The sequence below is a fragment of the Xenopus tropicalis genome, chromosome 6, assembly GCF_000004195.4.
Source record: "Xenopus tropicalis strain Nigerian chromosome 6, UCB_Xtro_10.0, whole genome shotgun sequence".
Taxonomy (NCBI): domain Eukaryota; kingdom Metazoa; phylum Chordata; class Amphibia; order Anura; family Pipidae; genus Xenopus; species Xenopus tropicalis.
The window spans coordinates 24,395,423-24,407,777 of NC_030682.2; the positions used below are offsets into that span (position 1 = coordinate 24,395,423).

General features: G+C 41.0%; 1 protein-coding gene across 4 annotated transcripts in view; it reads left to right on the top strand.

Moving 5' to 3' along the window:
* mpp7 (membrane protein, palmitoylated 7) overlaps positions 1–12,355 on the top strand; it is a 203,917-nt gene that overhangs the window by 112,153 nt on the left and 79,409 nt on the right. For all 4 annotated transcript variants that reach the window (XM_031903186.1, XM_031903188.1, XM_031903187.1 and 1 more), the window contains 1 exon segment: positions 6,945–7,025. In XM_031903186.1, the coding sequence (XP_031759046.1) occupies positions 6,945–7,025 (81 nt within the window).

Sequence of the window (12,355 nt, forward strand, 5' to 3'; positions counted from 1 at the left end):
TGACAGTGATGGAGTAGTCAATTTCCTGTACCCATAATTCTAATAAACACCAAAAAAATCTGCTTGTCATCTCTTACTATTACTTTTATTGCCCGTTTGAAAGAAATAGTGTGTAGTGTCTGAGTAGAGCGTGCACACCATGCGGAGATCTCAGATTCTCGTTGGGATACTTGTTCTTCTTGAATTTATGCAGTTACTTATACAGGTATGAGATCTATTATGCAAAATACTTGGGACCTGGCAGAAAAGGGTTTTTTCAAAAGTCATTTTTTCAAATGAGGGGTGGGTGTGTCCTAATGGTCCCTACTAGAACCACAGTAGGAGCGAAATAGCCAATCACAGCCCTGCAGTCACACAAGACAGGCTTCAATTCTCTATTAGGCCAGCCTAGCTGCTGATTGGTTCCTGTAATACAGTGCAGTTTGCTGAGTGCCACCGGCTCCCCTGCACAGCCTGGGAAAGAAGGCAGCAGGAAGTGGACCAGATGGGTGGGACTTTGGAGGAATTTCTCAATAAATCACATTTTGGTTTTTTTATAAGCTTATTCCTTTTATATTCAGAGGAGTATAATGCACTGCCACATTCAATGGGCCAGATTCAGTTCTGTTGGAAAACGTTTGATGTGAAGACCTATGGATAAGATTCAGTTTGAGATGCAGTTCAATTTAGAAAAACTTATCTCACAATTTACAACGTGAAAACATGATTGAAGTACGGTATATGGGAAAAGTGAATTTGGAGAAAAGTTTTTTCCTCCTCGAGCTGAATCTCATCCATAAGTTTTCATGTGATAAACCATGAGATAACTTTTTCTTACTGAATCTGGCCCAATATATCTCCTTTAATTGTTTGGCCACCAATATGGGTTTATGCAGCTTAGTTCCCATCTGTGCTTCAGTCACAGCATAGATAAATATGGCATTTCTATAGTGATCTAAACAGTGTGTTTCAGATGGGATTATTTATGTTTGTTCACTGGACATTGACTTTTAGCATCCATACTTGTTAGTGGGGCCTCCCTTGTTGTTTGTTGTGCATAAAGGAGCCATACATGGGCTGACCAGGAACGCTCTTTACACAGGGTTATATGGAGAGAGAGCTTTACGAGGGGCAAAATACTATCACCCACTTTCTACTGTTTTGGCTGTTTGTGCAGAAAGAATAGTTAAATTATTTTTTACCATTATCTGGCACCTACTTTTAGTAAAGAATAAACCAAGTTCCTGTCTTTTCCAATTAATTGCCCTGGCCTTCAGTACATGACTGCTTTTTTATATTCCCCTTAAACATAAATCAAATCCCCACTCACCTTCCCTCCCTGGGGGTCCTGAGGCCTTGGGGTCGACCTTATTATGTGTGCCTAGAGTGTCAGGCACATAAAGCAGTACAGCAGTGCAAACTGGCAAACACTGGTTGTGACCAATTAATGTTCCACAAAATAAGATGCCAAAAAGCACTTCCAAGGGAGACATTTCTGTGTTAGTAATTCCTTGTTATGAACATAAGTTTGTTTAAGTCAGATTGTATTACCTCTAGGCAGACACATCAATACTATACATTCAGTTCTGAGCATTAATGTGCATTACCAGTGCCTCGCTCAACTGGGTGATGTTTTATAGTGCTGGATATATCAGAATCCATGAAGAATCCTGTTTTCTAGTTCTTGGCGAGGAATGTGCGCAGATTAAAGAAAGTGGTGAGTGTCCAACACAAGATTAAGAAGCAAAACATTATGTACATTAGTGAGCATAAAACACTGGGAAAAATCAAATTTCTACCAGATGACGACTTTGCACATCTTTTGTTACAATTTCTTAAATCAACATGAAACGCTGCTGGAGAAATCCGTTCCTTAGGATGAAGTGTTTGGATGAGAGATGCTAGACGCAGGCGCTGAGCTGTTGCTAAACTCAGATGGGGGAACACATTTTATTTTTGTTATTTGGGTTTCTGTTAACAGATTGAGAACCAGGAGAGCCTGGCATGGATTGGCAATGGTGTGTGATGGTAGCATAGCTAGAATGTGGATGGGTTAACGTTTCTTCCTCTCAAACAACTTTCTCGTCCTGAAGCTTTAAATGTAAGACCCCTGGATTTTTAAAATCCCACCTAATCCACAATCAAGTGAATTTATAGTTCCATTCCACTTGTGGTTCAGGTCGTAGTTCCAGCTGTGGTTTGGTTGGGTACTTTATAAAACATTTTGTGAGCTTGTTATGCAAGTGCATGCACAAGTTATAACAAGGGTTCATCAACACAATATAATAACAACAGATGTCTATAGGTCAGATCCTTCCACTTGAAATGAGATTTCTTATAAACCCAAGCCCCCCCCCCATATTCATATTCCTGTTTGGTGGGTAGGACAGCCCCCATGTGTATAATAACCTGTATCTCAACCAATGAACAGGTTTAATATAAGCCACCACAAAACAATGTATAAAACCCTTGTTATACATAACTATGAACATCTTGATCCTTGAAGGTGTTAATTGGATAATTTCATTCCATTTTATTTGTATCCCTTTTGCCCTGCAGTGCTCACACAGTATTAACACAAGTAGTAGTGACAGTAACTGATGGACTGATACCTGCCTGTTGTGTGGCTGGCTACAGATTTGAAGTATGCTTATGATTGTCTAGGCCTTAACGTATAATAAAAAATTCAGATGCATACATTGAGTCAGTTTAAGAATTGGTTCTTTTATTACATTTTGCTGTTTATTGTGTTTGCCATTTAGTTGCTATATCAGCTTACTTTGGCCACGGGCAACAGGGCTACTCCTTCTACCTCAGGCACCACACCAAAAGTTCTGTATGTAGATATAGAACAAATAATTTTCTTATCTAATACTGAGGGTGTTCAGATATCTTAGGAGAAATGGAAAATCTGATTGGCTAAGCATCTCAACCAAGCAGATTGCAAAATTCCTGTGAGCTTATGAAGACTATGTCCCATATTTATATATTGATAATGGGTGAGCGCAGAGGACCTCTTGTCATTATATGAATTTGGTGGTCACAGATTCTTTTCACCCAGCCAACATCCCTCTCTAACCCAAAGCATTTGAAGGCTGCTATGGATTTTAGGGCAACAGCCCCTGAAAGAGCACTGAGTGGAGATGTCTACAGCTCCTTGCATCATTCACCTATGAAAGAAAGGCTAAAACTAATGTCTGCACCATTCAGGTGTATTACCAAACACTAACCATTCCTGAACAAGGCTGTAAGATCTTCTTTCGACCTCCATGGTCATTATGTTAGTCTAATAATATGTAGTTTACATCACCCAGCTTAAAGAAACACTTTCTATCTAGAACTCTTTCTCAATTAAAGTTAATGTTACCCTGTCTGAGGTTTCGAAGCCCATGGTGCATATCTCCAACCTTGAATATTACAACCCCCCTCCGTGTTATATGCATGAACTTAAGTACATACCCAATAGATAGCGTCTGTGTTTCTACAATATGTTAGTCTGTACAATTTATCTCCCATTTTCTTGGCTCAGCCACAAACCGCATGTTACTGTAACCTCTGTAATACCTGTGTAGGATAGAAATGAAATACGTTATGCCTGTTCATTGTTAACATAAAGTGCTGGCAACTTACACAGAGCCCATTCATCCACGCAGACATCATTTGTTATAATGAGCAAGTCCGTCCAACCTGTAGAAGGAAGACTAATGCTTCTTGGGAAACAATAGTAATACAGCTCTGCAATACTGTTATGGCACTTTAACTGTAGGGTGTGGACAAAACATTAATATTCCAGTGCAACGCAAGAAAGTTTTGATTAACTGGAAAGATCTCCCTCTGTTAGGTCCTTCAGGCTGTGTCTGGGTGTTGCATGTGTTTGTGGAGAAGACCTCTTTATTGGATGTGGCTGAGGAGATATTATACGCTCAATCGGGTTCTTTAAGCATAACCCATAATTACCACACACCTATTAAAGGGCTGTTGTACAGTCTCATTTTCCCTTTGTAGTTCTCCATTAGAGTCCTCAAACGCCCTGGTAATGTTTATACCTGCCACAATGACTTATGATTCACATAAATAGTAAACATACGTTGCTATGGCAGACCTGGCTGCAGCTAGGTAGGAATCCCTCAGAATTGTTACCAAGAGATTTTTGCCTACTGGCAAAGTCTTATGAATGGGAAATGTTAGTTAACATGCATAAGAGTGTTGGTCACAACTGTGAGAAGGCCATGGCAATCTGTGGTACCTGTTTAGGTGGTCTAATAGTTGAGTAAGAGCTTCCTTTGTTGCCTCTATATTCTCTGTGGTTGGTAAAAGATCATATTGCAGCCTCAGCCATGTCTGTGCCTCAGTTATTTTCAGGTTGACTGTTAACAGCCTTTCATCAGGCCTCATTTAGCCCCCCAGTTGTGCTATAATGCTCTTACAAGTAGTTAGCTGGAAGTGACATGATGGCAGTAATAGAGAACCCCAGGCCATAGCATTATCAGTTAGATCTCCCATAAGTTTTATTCTTTGCTTTGCAAAAGATTAGCATACAGATATGCCAGCCGAGATGTTTCTATGTTCTAGGAGCATTTCTACTGGAGACTGTGCAGAAAAGTGCTTAGGCCAAAGAATATTTGAAAGGGTTGTGGATTTAAAGTTGTAGAGATTTGTCTTTTATACATTTTAATTCAGTTGTTTTCTTTAAAGAACTCTAATAACCCTTATTGTGGTGTTATTTTCAAGCAAAAAGACTACTACTATGCAGGAAAAACTATACCCTCCACTTGCAAGCCTAATTTCTTTTTGGGTGTACTTTTCCAATTCCAGTTTAGGTTTTGGATATGTGTACCCTCATTGGATTTATTTTCCGTTTGCTGGCAGGGCACGTCAGATTTCTCTCTCATTTGGTCTTCAGATAATGTTACCTAAACTCTTATTCCATGAAATTCTATGTCTGTTCAGAATATTGAATTAGGATTACATTTCTTTTTTATTTTTAGGGTGCCTTTAAAGTTAATGGATTCAGTTTTCAGGATCATTTCCTGAGTAATCAGCCTGTAAAAAATTAGCTTCCAACAAAGTGCTCTTTCACTTGGTAAAGTTTAGATCCAAGTGGATGTGAAGCACTATGGCACTTTGAAGTTAAAAGGCCCTCTCTAAGTAATATACAGGTAGTGCTAAATAACGTTTGCATGTGTGTCTGCATGTATTTATTACTTGTGTATTCAACACATTGTGACTCAGCTTGAGTTGATTTTTGATACTGGTGTTAAAACCCCTATCTACCAAGCTGATAGGGGTTTTAACATATTGTACATATTGTCACTGTTTCAGGCTGCTTTCATTGGTCGTAGTCATTGTGACTCCTCAGTGGCTCGCTGCAGTTTAAGGGCTCTGGCACACGGGGAGGTTAGTCGCCCGCGACAAATGTAAGTCGCCAGTGGGATGGCACACGCTGCACAGGCGATTTGCCAAAATCGCCTGCGCAGCGTGTGCCATCCCACCGGCGACTTACATTTTCGCCGGTGGGATGGTAGTTCGGGGAGATTAGTCACGGGCGACTAATCTCCACGTGTGCCAGAGCCCTTAGGGTGAAGACATACAGAGCTACTAGTAGCTACTTGTCGTGGCTACTAAAATAGACAATGCTAATCTTTTATTGATAATTGTGTCTATATTTGTTTTAGCAGAGGCAATTCTCAGTACTCTCTATGGCAGGCTATTTTCTGGAGTTTAGTAGCCATGTAAAAGTAGCTGCTACTAGTAGCCCAGTGTGTCTTCACCCTTAGGGAGACAGTGTCCTGGGTTAACAGCTCTCAAATGATTTGTGTCTGCAGAGAAATTATTTGGGAACAATCAACCCTTCCAATCAAGGATTTAGGTTAGACCTTAGCAGAGAACTACAACTTTACGTTGAGGTTTATCTTCACCTGTAAAAGGCTTGTTTAATATATATTTATAGGACTTAAGTGATAACAGAATTGTTAAGCTGCCCATACCCTATGAGCTGTAATTGGCCACTCGAGGGGTGGAGTTGCAGTGAGCAGTTACAGAGAGATGAAGGCTTAGCTGCTGTTCGATACACCTGAAACTACAGCAATGTTTTCATAAATCTGTAACATGTATATTCTCATGGAATGTCTACCCAAATTTTGGATCACAGTAGGTTTAAAACACAGTGCTGTCTAAAAATAACTGACCTATGTGGGTTTCTTTTGGGTAGTTCAGTTCCCTCCACACTCCACAAACACACAAGCAGGTTCATTACATCCTAATGAAATTCTTAAAGGGAATGGATTAGTCACTGGGGCACATGGTCCCAAATAATGTGTCTTTTGACTTTCATAATTAGCACATTAAATATTTTTCTGATATCCTTTTGCAAAAAATAAGAAAGCTGAGACAGCAAAGAGAGACAGGTTTCAGGAAAGGACAGTAAAAGAAATAAACAAAATGGCTGCCCATGTCAGACACTGTGATTGATGTAATGTTTTTGTGGAATGCTGTGTTTTAGCTGCCTTGTTTAAACCTTTGTAAGCACATCTTCTGCCGGGTTTTTTTGGAAGCCATCAGGATTTTACCACTTCATTCAGGAGTTATATTTTTATAATATTTGTTAACATGCAGTGTCAGAGTTTGATGCAGCCATTATACAAGAAGGCCTTTGTGTGCTTGCAGGGAGCCATTTACCTTTATGAAGTGCTGGGCTGTGCCCTCCTTGCCATAAATCAATGTAATCTGAGTGCTGCAGTGCCAGATATGATTTCTTGAGCTGAAAGAACTGGCTTGAATTGGGTCCGCAGGGGCCCAGAAGAGAGGGACAGTGATTAATAGGCTGCTTTCTGCTCCTGCTGGCCCCTGTTGGAGCACACTGGAAAGCAATCACTTCAGACAAGATAGATTCTCAGTTGTCAGTGACGCCGGGTGAGACAGTGCTCTGCTAATGTTCTGTGGTGTCAATTCCGTCTCGTTCACAGCTGGCGGAGGAACTGCAGAGCAAGTCGCTGAACAGTGAGATCAGAGAGCTGCTGAAACTGCTGTCAAAACCAAATCTCAAGGTGAGGACACGTTACACCTGCACCATCCACTCACACACTCGCACAAAGTCTCCATTAACGGCACTCTGAAAGAAATTGCCTTATTTATTTGGAAGCCAAGTACCGTATGTTCTTTCAAGGGAAACTTAAATATATCACCTTTCCGCAACCTTCTCGGAAAGTCTACGGCTGATGGACAGTAACCCCTAATAATAATTCGGTGACAGGTTTCAACCTGGCTTTTGTAAAAGTTTTTATATAAGTGGGTTTGGCATTTTGTTCCCTTGTTCAGCTGCAAATAGGGGTTCATATAAGGTAAGGTTAGTGCAGCTGGTGTTGCTGTGGGCACTGGAGGAGATCTCTGGTTTGTCCCAAATTGGATCACATAAATCTGTGGGTACAAAGGCCTTGTTTATAGAATGAAGATTTGCTCTGCCCAAGGCACAATAAGTTAAAATATATATATGTTTATATTTTTACATGTGTGTTATACAAATGAGGGCACATTTATGTCCACAAGCACAGTGTGCAGCTTGCTCTTTTCTCTGCAGTCAGTTGTGCACATCGCCACTTACAATAAAGGTACTTGAATCAAGATACGCTGTTGCGCCTATTGACACATGGGAACCCTGGAGCTGTATGTTTCTTCTTGACACATTAACAACAGGGGACTAGTAACGCATTGCAGTTGCTTTTGAGTGCTGGTACCTTCTTTGTTGCTTAATACTGCTTGGAGTGTGCCGTCTCCCCCAAGCACTGTGCACCCGTATACATTTTGTGAACCCTGGAGCTACCACCCCTCCTGACTAGGTGGTATTTCCAGGGTTTTCTCATTGCCTTGCATCAATAGACACAGCACACTTGGCCCCAAAAGAATAGGGCACACATCGCTCATACACTGAACACTGGAAATGACAGCAGGTAGGCTTAAAAAATTTTGCACAACTGCCCCCAGTTTGCAAGGATGCGCACATACAGTTACGTCCATGTTGACAAATCAGACTCAACTGCAGAAGGCAGTTGGGCACACCGCATCAAGGTAAGTGAATAAGTGAATGTGCCCTATAAATGTATATTTATTGATATTAATCTATCAATCTATTTATTTATCTATCTATTACATTTTTTTATGCTCTATTATAATATTTCTTCTCATATCAGGTCAGTCTTGTCCAGGGTCGGGCTGGGTCGCCGGGATACCGGGAAATATCCCGGTGGGCCCTGGTGGCCCATATCCAACCCTTGCGGGACTCCCCCTGCCCGACCGTTCCTCCCCTGACGCCTTAAATTTACGCGCGCTCAGGGGAGGACGCCGGGTGGGGGCCCCTGCGGGGGGTTAGGTGACGCGGCTGGCGGGGGCACCTGCAGGGCCCCTGGGCCGGGAGCCCCGGTGAATGTGCCCTATAAATGTATATTTATTGACATTAATCTATCAATCTATTTATCTATCTATCTATTACATTTTTTATGCTCTATTATAATATTTCTTCTCCGGCCCGGTGGGCCCTGCACCCCTCAGTCTGACCCTGGTCTTGTCTGTGACAGGAGGTACTGTAATAGCATGGGTTGTGTTAGCTGTTGTGGGGACATGGGTTTATAAAATAAAGACACCAAACACATATCTCTAGTCGCTTAACAATAGAGGAAGCAGACCCCATGGTTAGAATGGGGGACAGGGGGGTCTGCTTCTTCTGTAGTATAGAAATCCCCCCACCCTAGCCACTCTCCTGCCTGACAGCGGGCAAGGAACTGGGAATGGACAGGGGAAGTTGGTTGAACAGGATTGGCTGTGCCAAGCTCCTCCAAAGATTTTTTAATGGAAGGGCCTAGCACCAAATAGTCATGTTGCTGCATATGGCCTCTAACCTCAAATATTGTAATTACTTTTTTTTTTTTTAATCTCAGGATTAACTTTAGTATACAGCTATTATTTGGGCATATATATATATTTAAGCCATTCCTGCTCCTGCTTGTTGCTTTCCCAGGCTGTGCAGGAGTCAGTGGCTCTCTGCCCTTTGCACCGTAGTATGCCAACCATTCAGTATCCAGCTAGACCTGTCAGGGAAATGTCATTTTTATTTTCCTATGTGGGGGCAGAGCCGCGATTATCTACACCTCCTACTGTGCTTCAGGGGAAGGATCTGTAGGGCACATCAACCACACATATATAACACAGAGAGGATCCATGGGAATCTCCAGTAAAGGGATCATTTTTAAAGCTTATAATCTTTTAAAGCCCAGACAGATACCATGTATTATTCATCGCTACGTACATGATGAGTGTGATTTTTTAAAAACACGACCCCGATAAAGGAGAAGGCAAGGTGAAATCACTGGGGAGTGCCAGATTTTAGCTCTTCCCCCCCAGTCATTATAATTGCTTTCTTGATACCCCTTGGTTCTCCTGGTTGATGAAAACTGCACTGGAAAGGGTATTAATGTAGAAGCACCACAAAGTACACTTTTTCTGCTTTCTTATCTCTAATAGTATATACATATTTCTATAGATTAGTCAGACTTATCTAGTTCAAGCCCCCCTTGGAGGTCTAACCTTTTGGTCAGGGCCCACTTAGTTCATAACTAGGATAGATAGGTATAGGAAAACATTGGTGTCAGCCATAGTTCCAAGAATATTTATGGCAGCAAATAAATGTTCACCCCAAAAAAACTCACCCTAAATGACCTTTAAGATAGGCCTTTAGGTTTATTAAGCACAGCAAACTGACGTCCTCACCAAAACTCACCCTAATTAGGCTTCAGACTGAGCCCCCTACCACATGTCCAGCCCCCACAGTTTGGAGAACCACTGCTATAGAGCCATTGTTTTCACTCATTACTTTGCTCTATCTCAGTCCAGCCTGTCAGGATTATAGATGGGAAGTGAAGTTAAGTTATATAACCAAGGTTACAATAGGATTTGCATGACATTTAGATATAAACTGTCCTATCAGTACTAGAAACATTACATTCCAAACATGTATTCCTTCTTACTACTAAAGAGTTTTGCCATTTTTCATGGTAATTTGACCACCAGAGATCACTGTCTTTGCTCCTGTGAGCAATCATGGCTGATGCCACTGTGCAAGTAAGCAGATAAATAAGGTTCCATGCTGAGAATAATCTTCTTGGAAAAGTGTATATTTTGCTTTTAAATTAGCCAAACAATGATGCAGATTTAGTAGTGTATGTACAAGGTAAGTCACGGTAGCCAATGGATTTTGGCACTCCGATAACCAGTAGTGAGTGGGACCTCTATGGAGGATAATCAGTGCCACTTCTCCCCCATGTACGCACACCTCATGTACCATGGGGATAATAACTCGCGCGTGAGTTTTTCCAGTACAGCTTGAAATAAAAAACAATCTAGCAATGCAGATACGGGATATAAATTACATTTCATGCGTCCATTATCCTTTTGGCTTTTCTGACAGAGGAAAAATTGCTTTTGTTCCACTTAATTTTTCACATGTGACGCATCATCTGCCCGTAAAAAAAGTGTATTTGTTAACTTTATGAAATATTATCAATCACGTCGCTGACAGCTCCCTGTACTGGCTGCCTTGTCTGACAATATCCTGAGCGCTTGTGACCCTTAGATAGGGCAGTCATGGATTTCTGGGAAATATCACCACTTGGGGTTTCAGTGTCTATCAGTTAAACAGCAAGCAGTGCCTGAGTGATGACAGGTGTATGGCCAGACCACATGAGGTTACTATTGAGATGGTCACCAGTAGCGCTAAAGCCTTTGTAATTACATCCAGAGAGAAATCCATAGAAGCCTGTACAGTAGAGAAAAAAAATCCTATGATTGTCCAGCTGTCAAATTGTGTAAAAAAGCATCTGGAATCAGGATTACGAGAGGACATAATGCCTTTTTGTGTGTGTGTGTATGTATATATATATATATATATATATATATATATATATTCACCTACTGAGTACAGCTGCAATCTTATCGGCAGCTGGAAACGTTTCTGCTGACACCACTTTGTGTTATCTATAAAACAAGAAGAACATAAAGATATATCATTAGTTAGCAGGATGTTCAGTTGGCTTTTCAAGGGTAACTAAGGTTAGAGACAACTCACATTAATGGGACTTGAAAGGGGGGCAGCACACCCGTTCCTGAGTCTGCAATTTTCTTTCTGATATGAAGGAAAATCCCTGTGAAGTGTATTTTACCATTTTGAAAGATGCTGCTTTTGGACAGCAACAGATACAGCAAGAATAAATTACAGGTAAATATGTCACTCTCAGAAAACAAAAGGATATCTGACTCATGAACCAGTCAGCCTTTGGAAAGATGCACATTGCACTGTTCAACTCCCTTAAACCCACCGATTCCACATTCATAAAAATTCAATCATAAAATTGGATTTTCCTTTTAGTGCATTAAAAAGACTGCATTTGTTTTTGTGTGTAGGGTTTACAAATAATATCTCTGCTTTATCCCATGGACCTTCTGACCTGTTCTTGTTGAGTCAGTATGGAAAACAATATATTTTTGGAGCCAAATGTAACCTGAGTATATTCTTTGTTTTATTTATTTATTCATTTGATATACTTGGTTTATAATGTGCTGAATCCGTGCTACTAAATGACATTTTCTGGGCTTTATGAACTACTCTGGGGTAGAGTGCTAAGCAGCAGTGGTTCCGCTGAATTTCCTTCAGAAAACAATAAAAAATGAAACTTTAGTGTCTTTAATAGTCAGTGTTTCTCACTGTTATTAAAATGTCATGGGTTTTAAACTATCCGGTTGCATATAAAGAGTCAGTAAAGGAAGGAAGCCATTCTGTTAATGTCTTTTACTTGTCTACGGTAATGGTGGGATTAGGGTGGGCAGAAAATGACCGCATGTATCGACCATCAGCACTGTGTGTTGTTTTAGCTACAATGTGGTTGGTGGATCTGTACCAATTTAGACCTCAGCTGTTTGTATTTGTCACACCTGTAGTGCTATAACTAGATGCCAGTGTCGGACTTGGGTGCCAGGAGCCAACCTTAGACCACAGACCCACTCTCCAAACCAGTTTTTCCTCCTGTTCTCACTCAACCTCTTTATTCTCCGTCTCTTTCTCTATATAGTCCATATATTTCTCCTCTTTGTTCCAATACAGATATAGAAATGACCATGAAATAGTCAAAGTGGTTAGAAGCAGGAGGGCCCACTGGGAATTTTCCTGCCATCCCAGAAGGCCAGTTTGACACTGCCAGATGCACGTTTTGTACTCCATCTTGAATAACTTTGATCAGGGACCTGAACATGATGAGCATTTTAGTTTAATGATGGCTGAAGGCCAACATTTTGGGGTGACCTATAGTTACAGCTCCTGCATTATTTGAAAAAC